This window comes from Cordyceps fumosorosea (genome assembly GCF_001636725.1).
Source record: "Cordyceps fumosorosea ARSEF 2679 chromosome Unknown scaffold_2, whole genome shotgun sequence".
Classification (NCBI taxonomy): domain Eukaryota; kingdom Fungi; phylum Ascomycota; class Sordariomycetes; order Hypocreales; family Cordycipitaceae; genus Cordyceps; species Cordyceps fumosorosea.
The window spans coordinates 357477-380951 of record NW_017387302.1 but is presented as its reverse complement, the minus strand read 5'-3'; the positions used below and the strand labels follow the sequence as shown (position 1 = coordinate 380951).

The 23475-nt window shown below is 55.6% G+C and overlaps 8 protein-coding genes across 8 annotated transcripts; 4 read left to right on the top strand and 4 right to left on the bottom strand.

Moving 5' to 3' along the window:
* Positions 1 to 1585: 1585 nt before the first annotated feature.
* On the top strand, positions 1586 to 2671 carry ISF_01267 (Zinc finger, C2H2-type/integrase, DNA-binding protein; the record flags this gene model as incomplete). Its single annotated transcript, XM_018844874.1, has 2 exons — positions 1586 to 2461; positions 2576 to 2671. The coding sequence occupies 2 exons, from the start codon at positions 1586 to 1588 to the stop codon at positions 2669 to 2671; spliced, it is 972 nt and encodes a 323-aa protein (XP_018707640.1).
* A 1791-nt stretch (positions 2672 to 4462) lies between these two features.
* Positions 4463 to 4789, top strand: ISF_01266 (Histone H5; the record flags this gene model as incomplete). The annotated part of the gene is made up of 1 exon (XM_018844873.1): positions 4463 to 4789. The coding sequence occupies one exon, from the start codon at positions 4463 to 4465 to the stop codon at positions 4787 to 4789; it is 327 nt and encodes a 108-aa protein (XP_018707639.1).
* Positions 4790 to 5906: 1117 nt separating this feature from the next.
* On the bottom strand, positions 5907 to 6553 carry ISF_01265 (Ctr copper transporter; the record flags this gene model as incomplete). Its single annotated transcript, XM_018844872.1, has 2 exons — positions 5907 to 6015; positions 6075 to 6553. The coding sequence occupies 2 exons, from the start codon at positions 6551 to 6553 to the stop codon at positions 5907 to 5909; spliced, it is 588 nt and encodes a 195-aa protein (XP_018707638.1).
* A 2390-nt stretch (positions 6554 to 8943) lies between these two features.
* ISF_01264 (MADS box transcription factor Mcm1) lies at positions 8944 to 9919 on the bottom strand (the record flags this gene model as incomplete). The annotated part of the gene is made up of 3 exons (XM_018844871.1): positions 8944 to 9225; positions 9359 to 9493; positions 9671 to 9919. The coding sequence occupies 3 exons, from the start codon at positions 9917 to 9919 to the stop codon at positions 8944 to 8946; spliced, it is 666 nt and encodes a 221-aa protein (XP_018707637.1).
* Positions 9920 to 16253: 6334 nt separating this feature from the next.
* ISF_01263 (tetraspanin) lies at positions 16254 to 17097 on the top strand (the record flags this gene model as incomplete). Its single annotated transcript, XM_018844870.1, has 3 exons — positions 16254 to 16661; positions 16773 to 16938; positions 16991 to 17097. 3 exons carry the CDS (start codon positions 16254 to 16256, stop codon positions 17095 to 17097), a joined length of 681 nt encoding a protein of 226 aa, XP_018707636.1.
* A 395-nt stretch (positions 17098 to 17492) lies between these two features.
* On the bottom strand, positions 17493 to 19117 carry ISF_01262 (DUF803 domain protein; the record flags this gene model as incomplete). Its single annotated transcript, XM_018844869.1, has 2 exons — positions 17493 to 19010; positions 19076 to 19117. 2 exons carry the CDS (start codon positions 19115 to 19117, stop codon positions 17493 to 17495), a joined length of 1560 nt encoding a protein of 519 aa, XP_018707635.1.
* Positions 19118 to 19882: 765 nt separating this feature from the next.
* On the top strand, positions 19883 to 20769 carry ISF_01261 (ATPase, V1/A1 complex, subunit E; the record flags this gene model as incomplete). The annotated part of the gene is made up of 3 exons (XM_018844868.1): positions 19883 to 20002; positions 20049 to 20557; positions 20619 to 20769. The coding sequence occupies 3 exons, from the start codon at positions 19883 to 19885 to the stop codon at positions 20767 to 20769; spliced, it is 780 nt and encodes a 259-aa protein (XP_018707634.1).
* A 358-nt stretch (positions 20770 to 21127) lies between these two features.
* Positions 21128 to 22981, bottom strand: ISF_01260 (hypothetical protein; the record flags this gene model as incomplete). Its single annotated transcript, XM_018844867.1, has 2 exons — positions 21128 to 21811; positions 21863 to 22981. The coding sequence occupies 2 exons, from the start codon at positions 22979 to 22981 to the stop codon at positions 21128 to 21130; spliced, it is 1803 nt and encodes a 600-aa protein (XP_018707633.1).
* Positions 22982 to 23475: the final 494 nt, after the last annotated feature.

The following is a 23475-nucleotide window of genomic DNA, read 5'->3' as shown; positions in this document are numbered from 1 at the left end:
GTCTGGTACCTCCCTACGGATCTATACGGATGCTGGTACATACGTACGTATACATGTAAGCACAGGGAGCACCGCTCAGGGATCCTCTCAGCTACAGGTTCCAGACGCGGGCTTTTATATCTACACTTAATCTAATTTGCCTTCTTTTTTATTCGTAATTGCAGTGTGTTGGCCTGCAGCAAGTAACAGACAGCAGTTACCAAGCAGATACCACGAACAGCAGCCGAGTCAAGCGCACGCGGATGCCATGCTTGTACCCTGTTCATCTGAACCCACGCTATTCCGTTGACTCTCTCTTTTCTTTTGGCCCTTTCCCTGATGAATCTCCTTTTAGCCACGTTTGTTCTATTTTTTCAACTACATTCATTTGTAAGCCCCAGCTGGACAGACAGACACAACCCATCCATCCCCCTCTCCTCCCGCCTGACATGCCTCCTTCACCCACCCCTTTCATCTCGTTGCAGCCACGCCTTTCCACTAGCCACACCACATAACAGCCACACGCCCCATCCACACCCTCACCCACACCTTATCCCATCTCCACCACCCACATCCCTCCGCCCAACAGCACGATGCCCGACTCGAGGCTGCCTCTTTTTGGCACACCCCCCCTCCCCTCCTTCATCCTTTCTCCTCCCCCAGAGACAAAAAGGAAAAAAAGTAATAATAAAAAAGTACAATTGTTGACAAGTGGATTTTCTTTCTTGGACTCGCTTCAGCTGCATATCACACGCCCGGGGTACAGTCTTTGGGGCGAGGCTTCTTTCTCCCCCCCGTTTGACCCGTTGGACTACTACTTATTCGTAGTCTCCCCACTTCGCACTTCTCTTCTCTACCTTCCAGGCCATCATCGAGCACGAGACTGCTGCTCTTCCTACTCCTCGTTGCCAATTCTCGAGATCTATATATTCTCTTGGCCATCCCACCCATCTTGTGCTCCCGACTTCTTCATCACCAACCGACCTCGACCAACCTCAGCCTCGAGCAACATCAACAGCATACCACCACTACAAACGCCACCAACTCCCATTATCACGACCACCTGCCAACACATCTCGGCCAACACCCATCTATACACATCGTCGTCACTCCCAGCACCTGGAAAAGACACACCCGCCCTGCTTGGTTCTGACCCTCGCCTTCTCCGAGCAGCCGCATTTACTCAATTCACCCGGCCTCTCGCCAACCACCCTGCTGCCTTCGCCCGCATATGCGCCCTGGCCAAGACATGGAAACTATCACCAGCTTCGCCCAAAGACGCCCGGCCGCCGGCTCTCTCCCAGCTTTCTCCCTCCCCCCCCCCAACTCCGAGATCCCTAGTAAGCTATTGTCCCTTGATCGGTGCATCGAGCGCACCTCTCCACATTCTTTCTGCCTTGGTCCAGGGAGTCCTGTAAAAGGCACTTTCTGCGTTTTGGCTCTTGCGAAGCGCGCCTCGTTGCATCAGAGCACCGGCTGTCCAAGAGAAGCCGCTTTTTCAGCCACATTTACTAACGAATACTACCAAGGAACTGCAGACGGCCTCAGCCCAAGCCTCTCCTCTGTACACACAGCCGGATCACAGGCCTCCCAACACCACCAAAACATGAATAGCTACACCTTCTCCGGCGCCTCAATGCCCAGCAACGCGTCCAACACAGGCTCCATGCCCAACAGCGGTGCCAGCGGCGCCTCCTGGAGCGGTTCATGGAGCAGCAATAGCAATTACCCCCAGGGCCAACAAGGCCTACCCACCTCGCCTTACAGCCGCCACAGCATCAGCAGCGCCGGAAACCCTGCCAATGACAACGCCATGTCCTTCAGCAACCCGCGAACCACGCAATCCCCCGTCACCGGTCCTGATGGGCTCTCGGCCTCTCCTTATGACCAGAGCCAGCAGCACTACGCTCATTCCATGGCCACCGCCGCTCCTCAGCACCCTGGCCTCATGGCCACGTCCTCACAGCCACCTGCGCAGTCCCCCCTTTCAGCGCACTCAGACGCCTACACCCATGCCTACGCCCCAACACACACGCGGCCCGGCAGCAACCCTAGCTATTACGCGTCGTCTGGCCATTCGCAGTTCTCCTCGTACGCTCCGCCTCAGCACTCGCCGACCCAGCCGTCTCCCACCACTGGCAGCCCTGGCGGCCGTGGTATCGGCTCGCTTCCCAGCAACCTCAACTACCGTTATGGCACCTACGGCCAGTCTCTTCCCGTCATGTCCAACATGCACCACCCCGGTGGCCAGATGTCCATGATTCCCGGCATGAGCCAGCACCAGGGCTACGGGAGCCAGATGGTCTACCCTCACGCTGCCGCTCCTCAGCCTCGCTCTGAGCGACCCTTCCGCTGCGACCAATGCGTCCAGTCCTTCAGCCGCAACCACGACCTGAAGCGCCACAAGCGAATCCACCTGCCCATCAAGCCATTCCCTTGCAACTACTGCAGCAAGAGCTTTTCTCGCAAGGATGCTCTCAAGGTACGTCACAATTCGAGCGGTGGGCTTGTTGCAGGCCTCGAAACAAGTCGAGAGCCGACAGCAACCACCTTGACACCCAACCATAACATCGGCCCACGCTAACTTTATTTGCAGAGACATCGCCTCGTCAAGGGCTGTGAGACCCGTTCGCAACAGAACGGGGAGCAGAACGACGATAGCCGACGCGCGGGAGACCGCCCTCGTGATTAGGTTGCACGCTGGCAATGGCGAGGAGTGCGACTTAGCCCACAGTTGAAGTGTCGGTCTATCTGGGAGTGCATACGATACTCCTTGGACCACTTGGACTCTGCAGCAAAGACAGGTTACTCAGATGACTTAACCATCATATCCCTGGCAGTGCCTTCTTGCATATCTCAGCTGCGCACAGGATTGGGTACTGGCGTCACGGTGTCACTTAAAGGGGTTGTCCAGCGTTCTGTTTCATTTCTTATACGGCTTGAGCCGATAATTTCCTTGTATTTGCGCCATGTTATGATTGTTTTGGGACTTTTTATTGGGTTGATGGTCCCTGGTACTGAATCGAGCCGCACGACGGCGACAGACTTGTTTAACTGGAGTTGGGGATGAAGAGACTCGTGGTTTTGATGGATGTCTCTTGTCCTGATTTTATTGTTTTGGGGTATGACTTGGTCACCAGCGGTGGTTTCAATGTGATAAATTGTCGTATCATGCACCTGCTGGCTGTCGGTGATTCTGTTTCTCTACATGTATGCACCACATGGAATATGTAATAATGTGTACCCTATTATTGCTGCCAGTGCCCTCTTCCCGTGTACAACATGACATGTGGCCTGTGTGATTTGTGTTGCTCGTGCACTTGGCGATACAACAACTTGTCGAATATTTTTGATGGGTTCGGGACAATTGGGGTCGGACCATGGAGTCGGTACGGTGTGACTCGGTATGACGACGTATATGAGGGTCCCGAAACAAGAACAGGATACGTACATGATGTAGCGTATGTGGCACGTCACACGGAAACCCAGAGTATTGGGGAGCTGCTGGAGCTGCTGGACCTGATGGAGCTGATGGTTGTTGTTGCCTAGTTCCTGATTTGCGGCTCATGGCAATGTCTCGGAGCACCAAATGGGGGAAAAGATGGGACAAATTCTACCACTGCTGCGGGTACTGAAAATTGCTGGTTTCATTCTCAGGGTTCGGCCATGTGCATCTACAGTTTTCCAAGCCAGGAACGTGGATTGGCCGTTCGTGACCAAGGAATACACACACTCCCTTGCTTGTACTGTAAGAGAAGGGCAACGGAAGGCAGACGAGGGAAAAGCACGGTCCAGGGTGGGGACGATGCCCATTTGAAGTCGTCTTTGCTTTCTGCAAGGTTGCATTGGACGGTGAGGGCAGGCAGGGGTATTTCACGCGGTGGTGAATATGCATGTCTTTGCACACAGCCCCTCTTCAACCAAGGGTTGTGATGGATGCACTGTCAACTATCCGTATTTACGATTGAAAAAAATGGGAAGTGACAGGATGCTGTGAAAAGATGATGTTGAGATCAAACGGATCGCCACACGTCATCACCACGTGAGGCTGTGTTGCTCGCCGAGCCACCCCCGAGTCCTCGGACTACAACTGCCTTAACTTTGACATGATGTGCAGGGGCAAAGGAAAAAGAAGAGGAAGAGGAAGAAACAAAGGGGGCCGCCGTTCAAACGTCACACGGGTCAAATAACTCACAGATAAATTGGCCGCTGCATTGGTGCAAAATCCTTCAGGAGGGAGGGGGCGTCTTGGGCAGCAAAAGAGGTCTGCTGAAAAAAGAAAAGAGTAAAATGGTGGTGTGTTAATGTATATTATGGATTAATATGGACGACAAAGACTTTTTGATTCCATGTACATATTACGGAGTATTTTCCTTTTCTATAGTCTGGCTCAGCTGGGGAGGCAAACAAGGAAAGAGCCGCGCCCCGTTGCTAGGATTTTTCGCCGAAAAAGAGGACAAGCTGAAAGAAGACAACGGAAGAGATGGAAAGGGAAAGTCCGAGCCGGAGGAAGCAGAAGAGGAAGAAGAAGAAGAAGAAGAAGAAGAAGAAGAAGAAGAAGAAGAAGAAGAAGAAGAAGAAGAAGAAGAAGAAGAAGAAGAAGAAGAAGAAGAAGAAGAAGAAGAAGAAGAAGAAGAAGAAGAAGAAGAAGAAGAAGAAGAAGAAGAAGAAGAAGAAGAAGAAGAAGAAGAAGAAGAAGAAGAAGAAGAAGAAGAAGAAGAAGAAGAAGAAGAAGAAGAAGAAGAAGAAGAAGAAGCAAAGGACGCCACACAAACGTGCGGGCATAATAGAGGGACATGAGGGCAGATGATGCGCGAGGTGCATATACATACATGTGCAATATCAAAATGGGAAAATAAAGGATGCGACGCTGCAGCTGCAGCGCAAGGAACTTAACAGGACAGTGCAACTCTGGGATTAAACGAACAGCAGCAGGGGCAGAAAGGGGGGTCGCAGGAATTGACAAAAGGAGAAAAAAAAGGCTTGTATTTCTGACGAGAACAACCGAGGAAGCTGGGGAGAGAGGCGCGTAAGTTGAACGCCCCGAGTGAACGGCGACGTTTCAAGGAGCAGAGCGCTCGCTGGAAGACGAGCACCGGTGGCAGTATTTTTTTTTTTCAGACTGAAGAACTGAAGAAGCTCCATATATGATCGGTTTTATTTCCAATTGTAGCAAGTTCATGCACGCCGTTAATCCCGAGTATGAAGCGCCCCTGCTCGGCCGTGATCCGGCGTTTGCACGCAGTTGACGGGGTTCGCAAGTTGGCTCGGGCGCCTACGACCGAGGACCACGTTGGCGGAGAGCTCTTCACACCAATAGCATCATATTCTCTTCCTTGTCCTTTGATATGAGAGATGGCCCCCCCCCGGACGTTTGCTGTCCCCGCTCGATAATGCATTACACGAAAGCAGGCCAGCACCAACCATCGACGCTGAACTGTTCCTGTTTTTTTTTCTTTTTAAAAAAAAAAGTCAATGATGCTCGCTTCCTGTGCGTCGCATCGGTTATGAGACTTGGCAGCGGGCAGCCTCGACAAGCCCTGGGTCGAGAGCTGGCGGACGTGCGGCCAAACGACGTCGACGACGAGGGCGTTTGCGCAACTCGACCGCTGCAGGGTAGATGGCTGCTTTCTCGCTTCCTCGTGCATCAGGTTCACATCCTATGTCGAGGTTGAAATGCCGGACATGTGCTCTGAGGCATAGTCGCGTCGGCGATAGCACGGCATGCTGCGGCGCAAAAGGCAACCGGTGCCCAGCCCCTTGATCACCATTCTCATCAGTAGTTTGAAACGAATCAATTGCAGCAAGCATAAATCAAGTCCCTAAAGTCAACGCTGCGCCATGCCAATGTACAAAATGCAGCACGCAAAGCTGTCTTGCCAATCCTCAACCATCCACGCCTAGTATCCAGCACGTCCCCGACTCGCTCAGTGGTCCATATGACCTCCGAAGCGACCGACCGCCAAGCTGCCCAGGAAGACACCGCCGAGGACCGACATGAAGTATCCGACATTCATCGTCATGACCGCCAACATCCTATGCCACATGTTAGCCCATGCTTTCCTTTCACGACCTCTGTCCGTCTTTACACTTACAAAAGGTAACCCACGCCGACAATGGTCGTGTCGAGCAGCGCGCGGACCGGATCGACCGAGAAGCGCCAGGGCCGCGCCATCGCCGCCGCCTCCTTGCGCGCAGCCACCACCACCACCGACTCCTCGACGCCGTTGGCCGAGAGCACCATGGTCTTGGCGTCCGGGTCGTGCGCGACGGCCTCGGCGAGCGGCACGCGCCCGCGCGCGGCGACGTACCGCCGGTTGGTATCGCGGTCCAGCCAACGCGCCTCCTGCGTCGCCCGCAGCGCCACGAGCAGCCGCGCGATCACGCTCAGCACGATGAGGAAGATGCAGGTGCCGGCATACGCCCCGGCGCCGCGCGGTGTCCAGGCGTCCGAGTAGAGCGGCGTTGCCGTCTGCGTCTGGAAGACCATGGCCATCATCGAGGAGTGGCCGGAAGAATCGGCGGACGAACCCATGTCCATGTCCATTCCTGCGTGGCGGGGGTTGAAGTTCATGGCGGCGTATGTGGTTGTTTGTGTGTGTGAGTGAGTGCAGAGAGGGGAAGTCTTTGGTCGTACGAATTGCTGCTTGCGAGGGGAAGGGGGGGATGGAAATATCAAGGTCGAAAAGGTAGACGATTTGGAATATATTATGCCTCGCGCCCAGGTACGTCGTCGCCAAGATGTGCGCAGGTTTCTGAAGCACGCCCGTGTACTGCCGTCCTTTGCTCGAACAGAGGTGGCGTCTTTTCCAACACTCGGGGGTCGTCCGTTATTTTGCTGCTCGTGTCTGGCAGAGGTATGAAGGAGTCAGAACGAGCCACACAGAACAACAAGGGAAAAGCATCGCTTCCCGAACCTGCACGGGTCGCCGTCGCTCAGATGTCCCAAGGAAGCCGCAAGCGATGCGGCTGTCTTGGATACTAACACACCGAGTGGTAATTTTGGTGGGCGATTGTTAAGGAGGCTGAGCGGCGGCCGGATGTTAGTGGATTTGGAGGTGGGGAGGACAGGTACCGGTACTTCTTTCGACTGAACCTTGGATTTGGTTACAGGATTGAAGATGCACGTTGGAAATGAGTAACTGTCTCAGGCCCGTTTTAGACGCAAATCAAAAAGTACGAAAAGAACGCTGACAGATTTTCTAGGCATTGAGATCATGACAATCATCCGCCATCTTGAGGAGCTGTCTGCTGTTATGTCTTGCATCCACCTCGTTTAAGTATAAGTGTTGCCGCCAGACAGATTTACAACACCACACTTGGCGCACCTCCTTTGTCATTAGATCTTGCCTGTTAATTGCCCTGACCTTCTGCTGAAGAATACCTGAATACTGGTGGTTCTCACATTCTTTCTATGTATAAGCTTCGTTCTCTTGTCTTCACCTTCCGTCCATGAGAAGAAATCACGGTTCGTGCTCAAAAGTACCAGTACATGCAGCGCACAGAAACCTTCTCAAACATGCTCGCGCTAACCCGCACCCAGAAGGCACCGGAGCACCAGCCACATCTTCAGCCACATCACCAGCCACACGTGCCTGGTAATGCCTCACGATTCACCAGGAGGAATATATGAATAAACATGCAGTATTCCAGCGTCGGCTATACAAATGCTTCTTTGGACCGTTTGATCTGTTGTAAGTTTGACATGATGTAATACTAGTGCCGCTTAATCAGCCCATACCAGACGTTGCCTCCAGATGCCGATAGGATGCCTGGTCCGGCATATCGCTCAGCACCAGCCGCCATTTACCACGTTTGCCAGAAAACCATCGCTACTGTGGTCTCTCAATGGTTTGTTACTTCCAAATGAATGTCACCCTCTACCCTAGCTCTGTCCCAAGTGGAAGCCCCATTTCAACTGGCATCATCAGCCCGCGCGCGGTCGCCCTACACCGTTGATCGTTGGCGACGCCAAGGTTCCGCTTCCGCGAGCATCGCCAAACCCTCCCCTCGGCAAAAACAACACAGCCGCCGCTCCTCCCCAGCTCGCTTCTGGTGATACGATCGTTCCCCCCTCGGCTCTCCCTCCATGCCATCCTGGCCCGGCTGCCTCGCATCTTTCCGGGCATGAAGATTGCGGTAACACGCTTCCCCAATCAGGTTTAAGACGAAAAGGCGGAAACGTTTGCCTGATTTGGGCGATGATGCCCCCTCCGTCTGCAAGCAAGATTCCCGTCCCGTTCTAAACTAAGCTTGGCACCGCACGCACAACGCACAGGGTCGCCTTGCCCATTCATCGTCTGAGACGTCGACAAATCGAGTAAGATGCATCGGCGTTGAACCAACCTTGCCCCTTCTGGTTGCCCGTGCAGGTCGCATCAAGGCATTTTGTCATGTCGCGTATCGATGATAGATTGATGCCAAGATTTTAACCTTAATTTCGTGACCAAGCCAAATCCAGCGCCGTGGTCGAGCAGTTTACGACTTGTCTACACTTGAGACTACACACTTTGGACTCAACTTGATCGTGATGCATTTCATTCAGTTTACACAGCTGATCCATCCCGGGCCACGGTGCCAGTTCGTCTCTCCACCCTCACCCGGGTCTCAAGTAATTGCCCCAGCACAGCTCGCCTCTGGCTGTCACCCGTGACGTCGAGGCATGGCGTAGATCCATGTCGCCGTCCTTTTTTTTTGTTTTGTTTTCGCAGCCCGCATGGCTTTTCTTTTCTTGCGCACTCAACGCACGATCCGTAGCCAGACAAAAGAAAGTGAGCGTGGCCGCAACAGCAGCCAGCGAGTCAATCACCAGAAAACAGCACGTCAAGACTGCATCAACGCCAAAGAAAATAAAAAAGTTCTCCCAAGCCCCGCGCAATAAAACCCATATCCGCCATTAAAATTTCAGCCCATAGCATCCCAAGCGAGTCCCTTCAAGCTAAAAATTGACCACAACGCGTCTGCTTAAGGCTGGTGGTGGCCGCTGGGAGCCATACCAGGCTGTTGGGGCATGCCTGAGCCATAGGCTTGGTTGCGCTGCACATAATTTTGGTAGGCCATGGCTTGTTGGGGATCGAGCGGCATGTTGGGCATATAGTTACCAGGCATGTGTGGGTTCGGGGGCATGCCCGGCCGGCTCGCGGGAGGGGGAATGTGGGAGCCGGACTCTTCAGGCGAATCGCCGCCTTCGCCGCCGTCGACGCCGTTTTCGCCGCCAGCTGCCGGTTCAGGCGCGTTCAGACAAGCCTGAAAAACATATTAGCAGCCTATTCGAGACGTTTTCAAGGGCCAGTGTCGCGCGAGGACGCGCGCGGCGACGCGTCCTGGCAAGTCGTAGGCATCTAGCCCGGGAGGGGCGAAGCGAGTAGCAGATACGTACCTGAATAAGGTTCTTTCCCTCTGCCTTAGTCACAAGGGGCTGAAGCTTCGGCGTTGTGAAGGTATAGACGAGACCAGTTTCGGAGACGACGAGGAGGAGCACTTGAGTGCCGGTCAAGACGGACAATTCGTAAGCCTGAGGGGGTCACAGTCAGCAGGAGGTTCCTGGGAGATGGAGAGGCAGCGGCGACCAGGCAATGGGCTCGAGGCGGACTCGATAGCAGGTGGCGCAAAAAGCAAAAACGTGCAACGGCTTCGTTGCGGTTTGGAAGCCAGTGGCGTTGGCGATGAGTAGATTGTGGTGGTGACGAACCTTCTTCATAATACCGGCCTTGCGCTTGGAAAAGGTAATGTGGCGGCGAGACTTGTCCGAGATGAATTTGATCTCAATCTTGCGGCGCTCACGGCCGCCCTTTTCGTCATCATCGTCGTCATCGTCGCCGGGCGTCGGACGCTGGCGCTTTACGCCTCTCGACTCGGCGGCAGCACCGTTGCCGACCGAGTTTGCATCATCAATGTCGTGAGGGGAGGTCTGGTCGTGCTGGTCTGTGATGTCGGCCATGGCTGCGGGGGGGATATGAATACGGCAGGGTCGGTATTTGGAGGTAGAATACGGCAAGCGATATTGGGAATTGGACAAGACGAGGAAGCCGTTGTATCACGTTGAAGTGAATTTCTGGAAAAGGCAACAAGTGGTGGAGATGCTGCTTTGAGCGTGGTGCCGATGGATCTATACTGGATCTGGGTTGTCGAGCGGAGGAGGGAGCAGCAGCCCGTGTGTCGCAGAGAAACAAACCAGGTCTGGTTTGGGAAGGGAGAGAAAAATTTGGGGGTTATTTTTGATTGATTGCGGATGCCTGGCAAGCAGGGAAGGAGCAGGCGGATGGGCAGCTCTTTCTGTATTGAGCGTGGCGTGGGCTATGTACGCTGAGGGCTGAAAGCACTCGCTACTAACAAGCACAAGCACCTTGGTAACCACGCACCATCAAGAGGGTCGGCCGGGTACTCAGTCTAGACCAACTTTGTTCCAAGGTACTAGAAAGCACTGGACTCGACCGTTGGACAGCAGGTACCGGTACCGGGATTGGCATAAGCAGGTACATACCTCGCCCATGTTATGGCTACTGCCCATGATTAGCTGGTAGCGTTTTGCGCTGTGGCATGCAGATGCAACTGTCGGGGCGCTTGTCGGAGGCTCCGCCGCGTACAGTGCGAGGAGGACCAAGATGTCAGATTCGCGGTGAAGGTGGTCAGCGCATCGTTGCGCTGGCTGTGCCAATTCAGCCCTCTCCCAGCATTGCAAATTCAATCACCTCCGCTGACCCCTCCACTGTAAGTGATGTGCGCGGAGAGAAATCAAAACCTTGCAAAGTTGCCACTGTCCAGCGCGCCGCACCGGAGTGCGCTGTGCACACTGGCAGGTTAAACTTACCATGCACCATGGTGTGCGCCATGCCCACAGTGGAGGCCGCTACTGCAGTACGCCAGCCGCCACCGCAAGCCAGGTTACCAGCAGGCCGCCTCAAGTTCGAACCTGCAAGGCAACAAGGGCAAGCATTGACAGCATCATTCACAGCCATCCAACCAACCACCACCAGCAGGACAACCTTGCGCCCCCAACTCTCAATCCCTCCCCTCCAGAAGGAAACCGGGCATTCGGATGTCATCCGAGTGCCGACCACCGATACTTGTTCGTACTGGGAACCCCTCATCGCCAACAAACTGCACCGCCTTGTGAGGCTTTGCTTTTCTATACTTCTCGAGCACCTGTGCTTGCACCATCTGCCTGCTTCGGCAGGCCGTGATGTGGCCTCGCACATGTTTGCCGCCTCCGAGCATCCCTTGACTCTCCCGCTAACTATCTGCCTAGTCGGCCCAGTCCCCTACGAGTCTGCGCCTCGACCACCAACATCCCAAACTCAGCCTTGTTGTTGCCATGGCCAACTACTCCGAACGCTACCAGCTCTACGCCGAACCAGCAGATTCACCTGCTCGTAATCATCATGGTCCGGTCATATGGACGCTAAACACGAGTCCGCCACCACGACTTCAAGTGGGCTGGTCCCTGGCTTATCATAAACCCTATGAGCTCCAGCCCTCAGTGCAGTGATGCAAGCCATTTTAGTTTTGACTTTCACTCATCTTCCCTCTGGCTGCTCATCGGCTTAAAAACCTTGGCTTGCCTGTGAAGAGGAAGCTTCACTTCGCGCACCGCGGACAAGACTAGAAAAGCTAGTAGCTACCCCACGACGACATGACATTCGACTCGACGCTGATTGAAATTCAATTACCACATCGGCAGTCCTTGCTCATCTGCTAGTCGCTGCACTAGTTACTGCTGCAGGTCCACAACTGAGACTGCACCAACTGACAGGGACTAGCCAGCACAATTAGACGAAATGGCGCGCACGTTGCGTGGCTGCCAATGTCTGGGTTCTAATTTTGAAGATGGTCTTCAGCAATGGCCATTGCTAGCCTCTCAACAACTGGGATTCTCTGGCAATTGAAGGGTCTGTCTCACTCTCGCGTCTAGCGGTGATCACGGTGATCATCAGGCCATTCATTTTCGTGTCCAGCCTAGACCACCACCAAGTCTCCAACCACCTGCAGCTGTTCGCGCTATCATCAGCCAGCAAGCTTCAAACTCCACCGTCAACCAGCGGAGGCAGCCTGCCCGATGCGGGACGCCGAGCCCCAGGCTATCCACGGACTTGATTGTATTTGCAGGAAGATCACGCCTCTCCCTGGCGAGTTGGTGGAAACCAGTCGCGTCGCCTGACCTGGCCTTGGCCTGCCTATTCCTTCATTCGGACCGCAGGTGCAACATTATTGGCGGACGCGATAGCCACCAACTAGTTCCAGTGCCACCAAGCAGAGTCAGACGTACAATCGATTCAGAAAGTTGGTGCCAACTACGGAGTACCAAACATGAGTCCATAACAGCGCATCTTTCACCATGAGTCGAACCGTCATTGACACCGCCCTTCATCGCCATAGCACTGTCCGGCCGAAGGGAAAACGAGCCCAACCTTGCCAGACAAAAGCCATGGCATGTGAGGCGTGTACAAATATCAATGCGAGAAGCCACCTAAGTCCCTGTACAGAGGCAAGTACTATGCACAATCCCAATGTATATGGTGACCAGGACAGCGGCGTACAGGTTGTGGTGACACGAGCATGGCGAATCGCGTCTGGCTTAACGCAGGTGCAACTTTACAAGGTGTGCATAGTAAGCTACTAGGTAATTGGCGGCAAGGAGAGCTCGGGAGAGGCGGATGGCAGTTGGGGATCAGGCTCAATGAATAGGGAATAGTCTGAAGGGCAGCGCTAAGCAACCAAGGTCAATGTGAAGGTATTTGAATCTCGATTGTCGGTGATTAAAAAGCAAGCCAGCACGTCGCACATTGATTTCGACACCCCTACAGTTGGAAATGAGGAGCAAGATGAGGTTCTGCAACAGGATACAGGGGCTCTCGATGATGGCGACGACGACACGGCACATGGAGAAGGCCAACTGGCTCGCGCAGAGAAGGGCCAGCAAGGGTGCATCAAGGTGCAGTTCAGCGCGGTGGATACAACAGGGATTGGTGTTTTTGGAGGGGTTCGTCGGCAGCCAAGTGAATGACGAGCTAATGAGAGCAGAGGGTTAAGATGACAGCGGAGCGCATTCGCAGGGCTCACGAATAGCAGCTCAGCAGGTATCTGGGCTTGGGAGGTTCCAGACCGCAGACAAAGGGCGACACAGGAACGCTGCTAGGTTGCCAGGTGAGAAAAAGCAGGCTGTCGCTTGTGTCTGGCGGTCCTTCGTACTGGTACCCATACGAGTGTCTTGTATGCACATGGTCCAATGGATACAGAGTGGAGGATGGAGGAGGACAGGCTTGCTATCCGGAACATTGTCAGACGGAACAAACTGCGTGGCTCGTGTCACGACGCGGTGACGAGTGTCGATACTGGGACATAGCTTATTAGTTGAGGGGGCAGCTAGGAACGAGGCGAGGAGTATGATTGGTTGGAAATTCCAGATACGACGACAGGGCTGGAGGATTTAGGCTCCGCGGCGGGTGATGATCCAAGGCAAGACGCCGCAACGAGCAGGCTCAGAGCAATTGTCAAAAGTGGCCGCGCGAAGTAGTGAGCTGCTGACCAGCACGGAGCAGGGAATAGGGCGAGTGGATACGTGCTCACTCTATCGGTTTCAGTCTATCCGTACTTTTGCCAGTGGTTGTCGGCTTCTAGTTGACTGCCAAGTCGAGCAAGGTGCAGCGCCACCAACGGCTCTAACGACTTTGACGCGATGGTGTGGGAAGTTGTGAGCTTTCGGCCGAGCGGTCTGTCCATCGACCCGAAGAATGCCCCTCTAAGGAAGAAAGAGGCCGCAGGAGGAGAGCATTTCAATCTGGCCACGATGATGTGACCGGAGAAGCTGCAAGCACAGGTCTCAGGCGTGCAGCGGCGGCGAGAAGGCAGACGAGCATGGGGCTTCAGCCGCCGCCGGGGTGAGCGAGCACTGAGCACTGGAATCTGATGAGCGTGGACAGAGCTGCAGGGGCCTCACGCGGCGTGAGAATGGGGAACAAGTTATACGAGGGGTCATTACGGGCGGATGACGGGGATTTTGCAAGATGGGCCATGGTCTGTGGGAAGGATTCATGGGTCGTGTGAGGCATGTCTGTTGATAGTTACTTTGATGGTGCAGCTGGCTGTAGGATCTGGCGCGCTGACTTTGCGCAGGTTGGCAGGCAAGGTGAAACGGGTTCCAGCAGGCGGCAGCACGACGAGGTTCTGGGGCCAGAACAGCTACGTACCAGCATTCGTGTCAAGATGCTGAGCGTATCGAGATGGTCAGCGTGTGTCGTGTCTTTTCGGCATCCCTCTTTGTGGTGTCAGGCCGACCCACACACACCGCAGGACAGACTCACTCAGCAGTTGGCAGTGAGGGGATCAGTGCTGTGGTCTCGAGGCCTGCATAGTCCTATATTAAATCTTCAAAACCAGAAAAGAATAAGGCGACATATGACAATATCATCAGAAATAATTTTGAGAAAAAAAAAAAAAAGAAACAAGTTATCGTGACAAAAGGCCACCGACAACGAAATAGCAGGTAACATTGTAAAACAGTACAGACAGTACTGGCCGCACTGTCCACAATTGTGGAAAAAGGATCTGCGGCGAAGCAAACACCCAACGGCTGGGCTGGAATGGACGAGGCGGGGCGGCGCGGTCCCCGGTATGTGCATAACTCGTGGGCCTGTGTCTCCGGAGGGGGCATCACAGTGCGACCAAGCTTGGGCGCTGCGTTACGAATACTGGGCTGTCAGCAATAGACTGAGCCAGGCTGGGGCCTTCATCTCTCTGCGAAGCCTGTCGCCCTCGCTTGTCAACTCAGCAGCAGCCTACCAAAGTGCAGGAAACCCTTGCCTAGCTTCCGCCGTTCTTTTCAGTCCGATGGGACATTGGCGGACATTGGCGAACCTCCACGCTGGAACCGACGAGGGGGGGTAAGCCGTCCCAAGTCTCGCGCCAAGGTCCGGAGATGGCTGCAAGCAGCCGACTATATTGCGAGGCAGGTTTGCAAAAGGTGAAGGGATTCGAATAGCTGGTTGAAAGCGGCTCATTGTGACAGACATAACGCACATGCCAGTCAGCATAGTAGGCCAAGGCTGCGAGGCGGCAGGCGGGCAAGACAGGAGGACCCTTTGCTGTCCTGTATCGCGCCATACCGAATAGCTCTGTCTGGACACTCTGGCAGCTTCATGTCTGCCAGCGACACCACGGAATACTCGACATGCCACTCAGCCGAACCGTAGATCGACACCATTGTCGGCTCCATATTCTTCCATCTAATCATGATTGAAGGAAACGGGCAGCTTATTATCGTTTTAATCCCCAGGTCCTGATTCGTCAAGCATCTCTGGTCATTCGGTGCCGCGCTCCATCTCTGACGAGTTCAGTATGTGTAGCCGGAGCACCTGAAGCTGGTGAGGGGCTTCTGGTGCTTGATATCGCCGTTATCAGATGCAAGTCGAGTTTTGGAAGCCCCCCGGCAAGAAAGAGAGAGGGAGAGAAAACAAATTACGCGCGACAAGCTGTGTTAATTTATTTTGTTCCTGTTATTCGCCCAGGATTTCTTTCTGATGGCGCAGTTGCACCACTTTGCCCCATTCACGTTCCTGATGTAATTTCCATCTCCCATGACAGGTCAATTCGACAGAACGCTTTTTGCGTAAGAAAAACGAAATCCGAGGATTTTTGTAATGCATGCAATACCGAGTAAAATAATAATCGCTTGAAGCGCAACCGGCAAAGAAAAAGATGTGCTTCCCCTTTGGTGAAGTATTGCACCACTTCGACGCCCGCGATTGGTCGGTTCAAACTGCCTCCGACAACCAGGCCCTCACCACCGCGGTCCTGAAACGCAACCTCATACGGCTCCTGCGCCGAGAGGCAAAGAGGAAAGCCTGCACATTATAGGGATCCCGCTTCCGATATAGCCTTCCTGTCCCTTGATACTTGGCGAGAAACGTGTAGCGAAAAAGTAGACGGAATCTGAAATTGACGGGCCCGCTGGGCGATGCGGTCTCTCTGTCCCCTGGCTGCGCCGGCTTGCCCGTTTGCACTCCTCCTCTCCTTCGTGATCTTGAATCTTTCCTGTTGTAGATCCCTTCAACTGTGTGTGTGTGTTTCTGGCGGCACGGGTTGATCTCGTCGATACATTTCTTCTATTCTTACTCTCGTGAACTATTTCCATTCCGCTTCGCTTTGGACGCCGGTCGTCAAACGACAAACTTTTCCTATATCCGCCTTCAATTCAACGCCGCCGATCTTTCCGATATCTCATAACCCCCACGTTAACCTCGTATATACATACCTGCGAATCCGAACCGCCGCCCACCATGCCTGACAAGGTGCACCTCGCCACGCTGGCCATCAACTTCCTCTTCCTCGGCACCGGCGCGCTCGAGCTCGGCTTCTGCCTCGTCGCGCGCGGCATGTTGGCGTCCGACCAGGGACCCGACGACGGGCGCGAGGTCGTCCGGCACCTGCTGTACCGCCAGTTCCCGCTGAGCGCCGGCATCGCCAACGCGAGCATCGTGCTCGCCACGTTCGCACTGGCGCTCGTCGGGCTCGCCTCCAAGGGCCGCTCCGTGCTCAAGCTCACGGGCTACCTGACGGCGTTCTGTGCGATCTTTACGCTCTGCCTCGGCGTGGTCCTCTGGGTCATGACGCTGCGCGTCAAGGAGCAGTTCTTCCCGACGTACCTCGACCAGGAGACGTCCGTTCAGTCGGCGATTCAGACTGCGGTAAGTTTTCGGTGGGCGTCTTGTTCGACGGCAAAAGAGGGTTGCAAGCAAGAAAAAAAACAGAAAGGAAGAGGATCATGAGAAGGAGCGGAAAACTGACGCCATGTCTAGTTCGGATGCTGTGGCTACTTCAACGCCTCCACGCCGGCCTTCATCACCGATCCTACCTGTCCGAGCCCTGCCGCCGCCGCCCTGCTACGCGGCTGCGCGACCTCCATCTCGAGCTTCGCCAACATTGCCCTCGACGTCATCTTTACCGCCCTCTTCGGCATGGTTGGTGAGTTTCTTCCCAACGCCGTTGTATCCCCAGACCTCACTGACACCAGTAGGCGTCGACGCCATCTTCATCCTCTCCATCGCTGCGCTCCTCAAGGTCCGCAAGGAGCGCGAGCGCTACCGCCACATTGACGAAAAGGGCGGCTTCCAGCAATTCTAGACGCCGTGCACGGTCACGGCAGCTCCCGAGCCTCACGCTCCCTTCGTTTTGTGCATAACGCACCTCGTTTAATCCACCTCTTTTCCATCATTTAGCGCAGAATAGAACACTCATTTCGTCCTTTCTACTAATTGAAAACTAAAAATGTCGTCTTTATAATTCAGATTATCTAATGTTACGTAAAAAAATAAAGGTGATCCCAAGGTAGAAAAATAGTTGGTTCGAGGTACAATGGACCAGGTTGGCTTCGAGTTTCTGATTCTATCCAAAGACCTGCAAGGAGCCCCCTAGCCAGATGGCCAGTCACCACGATATCTATGACGATCGTATGCGCCTATACAACGCCGGATGCTTCTAAGAGATGAGCGACGAAAGAAAGTACATGATGATGCTGTTTACACCGGCGAGTCGTTTCGTCCCGTCGGCGTGTTGATGGTCGGCCGCTGCGTAGATGATCCACCAAGAGGCGAGCTGTGCGTCGAGTCCCGCCTGTCGCTGTTTTTCCACCATGAAAAGGAAAGCAAGTTGCTGACCGAGTCGCCCATGAATGAGTCCCGCTTCTTGAGATGACGACGCGCGACGAGCCCGGGGAAGCCCGTGCTCTTGCGTCGCCGCCGTGGTACCCGTCGTGCGAAGGTATCTGAGTGCGTGCTGCCCTCTTCCGGGATGGTCGATGAGCCGCTCACGGCTCTGCGGACGCCAGGCAGGAGACTTGTGGACTCGCTGAGGCCCGGCATCGTGTTCGCCCGCAAACGATTCGCCGGCGAGTTGGGATGCTCTTGGTCTTCCAGTTCGCCCCAGATTTCAGCGTCCTCTGCCCACCGAAACGTCTTTTTGGTCGGCGTCATGGCCGTCGATTCGCCGGGTCCAAACGTGTGATAGGATGGGAACGATTCGTCGGATTCGACAGCCGCCTCCCCGCTGAGGAGAGACTCCTCTTCGCCTTCCGTGTCCTCCACCATGCCGAGGCCGGGTGCCAGCGTGGACTGGCCAACGCCAGGCGCATGCTGCTCATCGCTGAGACGCCACGAAAGGGCAAGAACACCGCTTAGCAAAATCACCGTGCCCAGGCTAATGATGCAGGCCCGCAGCGGTGAAATAAAGCTTGTTTGGTCAAAGTATATTAGGCCATCCAGGATGGCAATAATGTTGTAAACGCAAAATACCAGGGGATATAGGACCGATGTCGAAACGAGCTTGAGACCCCTATGCAGATAATAGAGCTGACAAAGAGCTAGCGATACGAGAGCCATGACAATGGCCCAGGCCTGCCAGTAAATAAACTGGTTCTTGCCGGCGACCGTCTTGATGACTAGTTCGACGGCCGACTTGGCGAAAAGCAGCGCGTGCGCCGACAGATCGCCGCTGATAACACCATACGAGATGCCTTGGATGAGTCGAAATCGAGAGCTGTGCGAGATGCTGGATATCCTACTCGTCACATCGGTGGCGACGGCGAGGGCCACCACCAACAGCCCCTGGAGGGCCATCCACACGATGAAGGGCTTGCGCGCCATGAGGACCAGCAGCTCGTCCAGGTTATGGGCGGGCGATGGGATGGCGCCAAATACGGCGATGAGGACGGCGCCGGTGGTGACGAGCGAGGTGCCGGCGAGCGACCAGCGCGTAAAGGGTTCGCTGAGGATGAGGGTGGCGCATATGGAGTTGAAGACGAGGCCCGCGGCCTGCAGCGTCGAGAGAACCGGCAGCGGGAGGGTCGAGATCTGCACCGAGCTGCCAAGGATGTTGGCGGCGACGAACATGCCCATGCCGACCTGCCAGCGGCGGCGGCGGTATGGCGGGCGGCGGACGTCGTGGGGGCCCTTTTCGTCCTCGAGGATGTGCGACTTGCGCTGCAGCGTCAGCCCCAGGCTCTGCACACTAGTCGACATGAGGCCGACGATGATTCCTAGCTGTGGTCCTCGCGTTAGCACACCCATGCAGAGACGCAGTCAACCGGTAGTTGGCTCAGACGTACAGCAATGCTCCCGCCAGGGGAGATGCCGCCAAACGGCTCCATTGCGCTATTGGGGGATAGCGAACATCTGGGGTCGGGTGTATATAGAGGCGTGATCAGTTTCGCCGCATGAGAGGCGCTGGTGGTGTTCTCAAAGGAGTCTGGCTGTTCTGTTGGGAGACGGGTCTGGGATGGGACCACCGCCGTTTCGGCTGTGCGTGGCGGAGAAGGCGTTCGTTCGGGTATCGGGAGAGTAGTGGGAAATATGCTGTCGTGAGGGAAAAGCCGTCGAGGTGTCGAAAGGCCGGCGAGATATCCAAGGGTTAAAGGAGCAAAAGAGACGTGTATTGTACACCTGACGTGGGAGACAAGGGTAGGCGCATGTGGAATGCAAGCGGCATTGCGTCGCACTTCCACTTCAATTACAGCATGACCCCCCCGATGGGGCCCGTCAAAGCGCGCCACAGAATCTTGCCTGGACAGAGGTGTGGCTGGTGTCGTCACCTGACATCACCAGTGGATGTCATTGCACCGCCAGCGTTTTAGCGTTTTAGGCTTGCCATCGGCGGGTAACGGCGCTGCAGGCTGCCTGCCACCAAACAGCTGTGGCTGGTGAGCAGCAACCGCCGCCTTGGGGCCGCAGGCGGGATGAGCTTCCTTGCCGCTCCAACACTCCACCCTCTACCACCTACTGACGACAGCAGCAGGCCACTTGCTTGCACAGACCGCGGCGATTCATCGACAATCGGGGCTTCGTTCTTTAATCTCGTACCATTCATCTCGCCTCCTTTTCCCTCCACAACCCACGGCACATACACAATCGCCAGCATGTCGCAACACGCATTGTCCGACCAGCAGGTGCGCCTTGAATCCCCCAGCCGTGGAAAGCCGAGCATTGTCAATCCCACAGTCAATGCCCGCACCCGGCCTCGATCACCTCTGACTATGGTAGAAAACAGTTTCTAGCTAACACCGCTCTTCCCCTCCGTGATAGGTCGACAATGAGCTCCGCAAGATGACGGCCTTCATCAAGCAGGAGGCCATGGAAAAGGCGCGCGAGATCGAGATCAAGGCCAACGAGGAGTTTGAGATTGAAAAGTCCAAGCTGGTCCGCCAGGAGACGGACGCCATCGACGCCACGTACGAGAAGAAGTTCAAGCAAGCCACCATGTCCCAGCAGATCACGCGCTCGACCGTCGCCAACAAGACCCGTCTCCGGGTGCTCGGCGCTCGCCAGGAGCTGCTGGACAGCATATACGAGACCACGCGCCAGCAGCTGGCCGCCGGCACCAAGGACAAGGCCAAGTATCAAAAGGTGCTCGCCGCCCTCGTCCTCGAGGGCCTTTACACGATGAACGAGGCCGAGGTCCAGGTCCGCGCCCGCGGCAAGGACGCCGACGTCGTCAAGAAGGCCCTCGACGACGCCGCTAAGACGTATAAGAAGCAGCTGGGCAAGGATGTCACGGTGACCATCGACGAAGAGAATCCCGTACCGGACGCCAGGTAGGTCTCAGCCCGCGCAATATGCTTTTGTCTCGCCGTTGCTAACAAGGTTGGTGCAAAGTTCTGGTGGTGTCATCATCGTCGGCTCTAAGGGCAAGATTGAAATCGACAACACCTTTGAGACGCGCCTCAAGCTGCTCGAGGACTCGGCCGCCCCCGCCGTCCGCGAATCCCTCTTTGGAAAGAACGAGAACCGCAAGTTCTTCGACTAAACAACCCCCGCGCTCCGCACCCTCGTGTTGGAAAATAGAACGGTGCGTCCCTAGAGAATGCCTGGTTGTTGGCCCCCAGAAAGCAAATAACGGGCTTCAACTGGGCCGGGGGGGGAGCAACTGACACACGCACGCATGCTTGATGTCGCCCCTGTTCCTCATCGTCTGCATTGTTTTTGGCCTGGTTTTTGAAACTCTTTTTATTATATGTAGCTTAGAGGTTGTATCATAAACATTCCTACAGGTCTGGTCCCGCTACACTCGTAATGCGTTGAAGCTAAAAAAACTTGGGGTATCTTGCAATCGTACACGTGGCTTTCGTCACTTTCGGCTGTTACGGGAGCTGTGGCTGGCGACCCTACTCCAGCTTGACTTCAATACAATCCAGAACTTCCTCCGGCTCTGACTCTGACCCTGGCTTCGGTGCTGGTTTCGGCGAGGGCATCTTCTTCCGGAAGAAGCTCTTCATAAACTCCTGCTGCCGAGGCAGATCCCTCCGCTGCCGCTGCTGCTGCTCCTGGTGGCCGGGCAGGTCAAAGATGCTGGTGGGTGGCCGGCGGCGGGTGCGGACCGTGTGCGTGACGCGCTTCTGCACCCACTCGACGACCGACTTAGCCTCGGTGCGGGCGAGCTTCATGCCGGCGTCGTTGATACGGCGCCAGATGTCGCCGAGGCGGGCTGCGAGCTCGTCGACGCGCTCGTTGAAGCGGTCCTCCTCGGCGTGGTCGGCCGGCCCCGCCAGGACGGAGCCGTCGTCGACGGCCATGTCGAGGATGAGCACGGCGGCGCGCAGCTCGGCGAACTCGGTGCCCGGGCTGACGTCGAAGTCGCGCTCTCCGAGGCGGTCGATGATAGCTTGTAGCGTGATGGCGGCCTCGGGCGCGCGGCGTGCGAGCGAGGCGTCGCGGAAGAGAAAGGTGGCGGCGAGGCGCCGGCGGAGGTCGTGCGCGCGGGACGAGCTTGTCGGCAGGCAGAGGAGGGCGCTGACGCGGATGCACGGCGAGGAGAAATTGCTCAGGAGCAGGGCACAGGTATCATGACACTGCTGCTGTTAGTGGGTGCTTGGCGTGTTGTGCATCGATTCGGAACTTACAAAGCCGTCCCAGTCCCTAGGCGGGATGGTTTCGATGAGGTTTTTGAAAGTGTGTTCGAATTGATCGTCAATGTCAATATTGGTGAGAACAACCATGTCCATGGCCATTCGAAGTAGCAATTGTAACATGTATGTTCTAGTTTCTAACGGCAGCGCCGACGCCGTGTCGCTCAAGAGCGACAGGATGGCGAGAAGCGGCGCCCAGTCCCTGCCCTTGTAGACCTCGTCGCTCACCTTGGCAACGTTGATTCGACCGCGCTGTAGGGACGCGTCCGCGGCACCGATGCGCTCCCATATCGACTTGAGGAGCTTTGGGGTGAGAAGCGCGGCCACCTGCTCAGGACAGGCGGCGATGAGGTGGCAGAGCTCCGCGCGCGTCACGGGCGAGGCCCCCGGCGCGCAAATCTCTTCCAGCAACCAAAGGAAGACGGAAGGCGGCATGGCGCCCCGTCTCTCCACCACGCTAAACGGGACGCCTGAAACGAGGTTCTGCTCGCACACGCGCGGGTTGCCTTCGGTGAGCAGGGTCCACGGGATTCTTCTGGCCTCTGGCGGCGGCGGCGGCCGTCGCGGCGGTGGGCAGTCCGGCTCGTCAAGGGACGGGCGGAAGAAGCAGTACCGCAGCTCCTGATGGCCCGGGTCTGCCCTCTGCACGGCGCGAAGGACCTTGTGCGCATCGCCGGGTTTGCTTGCGCTACTAACGAGACCAGTGAGATCGCTACCGTTGCCGCTGCCGCCGGGCATTGATGGCGTCGCTGTCCTGACGGGGACCCGGGCGAGCTGCGAGCTCGCCTGCAGGGCCGTGTCGCGGCGCGCGTCCTTGGCGAGCGCTGCGAGGTCGAAGCGGTGCCGTGGGATATTTACCAGCGGCGATCTATGCCCTGGGCGGGATGATCCAGCAGCAGGGCGTTTGGAGCGCCTCTGTGGCGTGGTGGGCTGCAACTGGTGGTTGGCGGCAGTGGGTGGTGCTGGTGATGGTCCATGGCCACCTAGAAGCGCGGTAAGATCCTGGAGGGAGTCGTCAGAGGACGAGCCGTCACTACCCTCGTCGTCGGAGGCGGCAATCTCCCGGACGAGGCTTGGCGGCGTCCGCGGCCGGCCGAGTTGTGATGAGGCCATGCAGCTGTGGCGGTTGAGATCTGTTGGTCTATCTCGGGTGCTGAGTTGGCGTGGCTATGTGATGTCGTATTTACGTCTTGGGGTTTCTGGTTTTGGTAGTTAAAGACTGATATGGGCTTGTTGCACAGATGCCAGACAAGATTGATGCAGAAGCGCCTTGTCTTGTGACTTCCGATGTTGATGTCGATGGGATGAAGTGGATGCAGATCTAGCCCCACTAACTTTGAGGCTGAATTACCGCCGTTTACAAGAAACCTACCCTATATCGGGATGACAGGATGCCAACATGCAGCGTGGCAAGCTCTCCTTTCTTTTGTAAAGTCCGACTACTGCTAAATAACGGGATCGGGGCCTTTGAGGCTACACAATGATGCTGGTAATATTTTTCAGTACTTTTATAGCTTATTTAGGCAAGCAAACAAGACAAGTAAAGTAAACCGTACCCACGTGGTTCCAATTTCTAACCAAGGCATTGCCCATCCACTTACTACCTA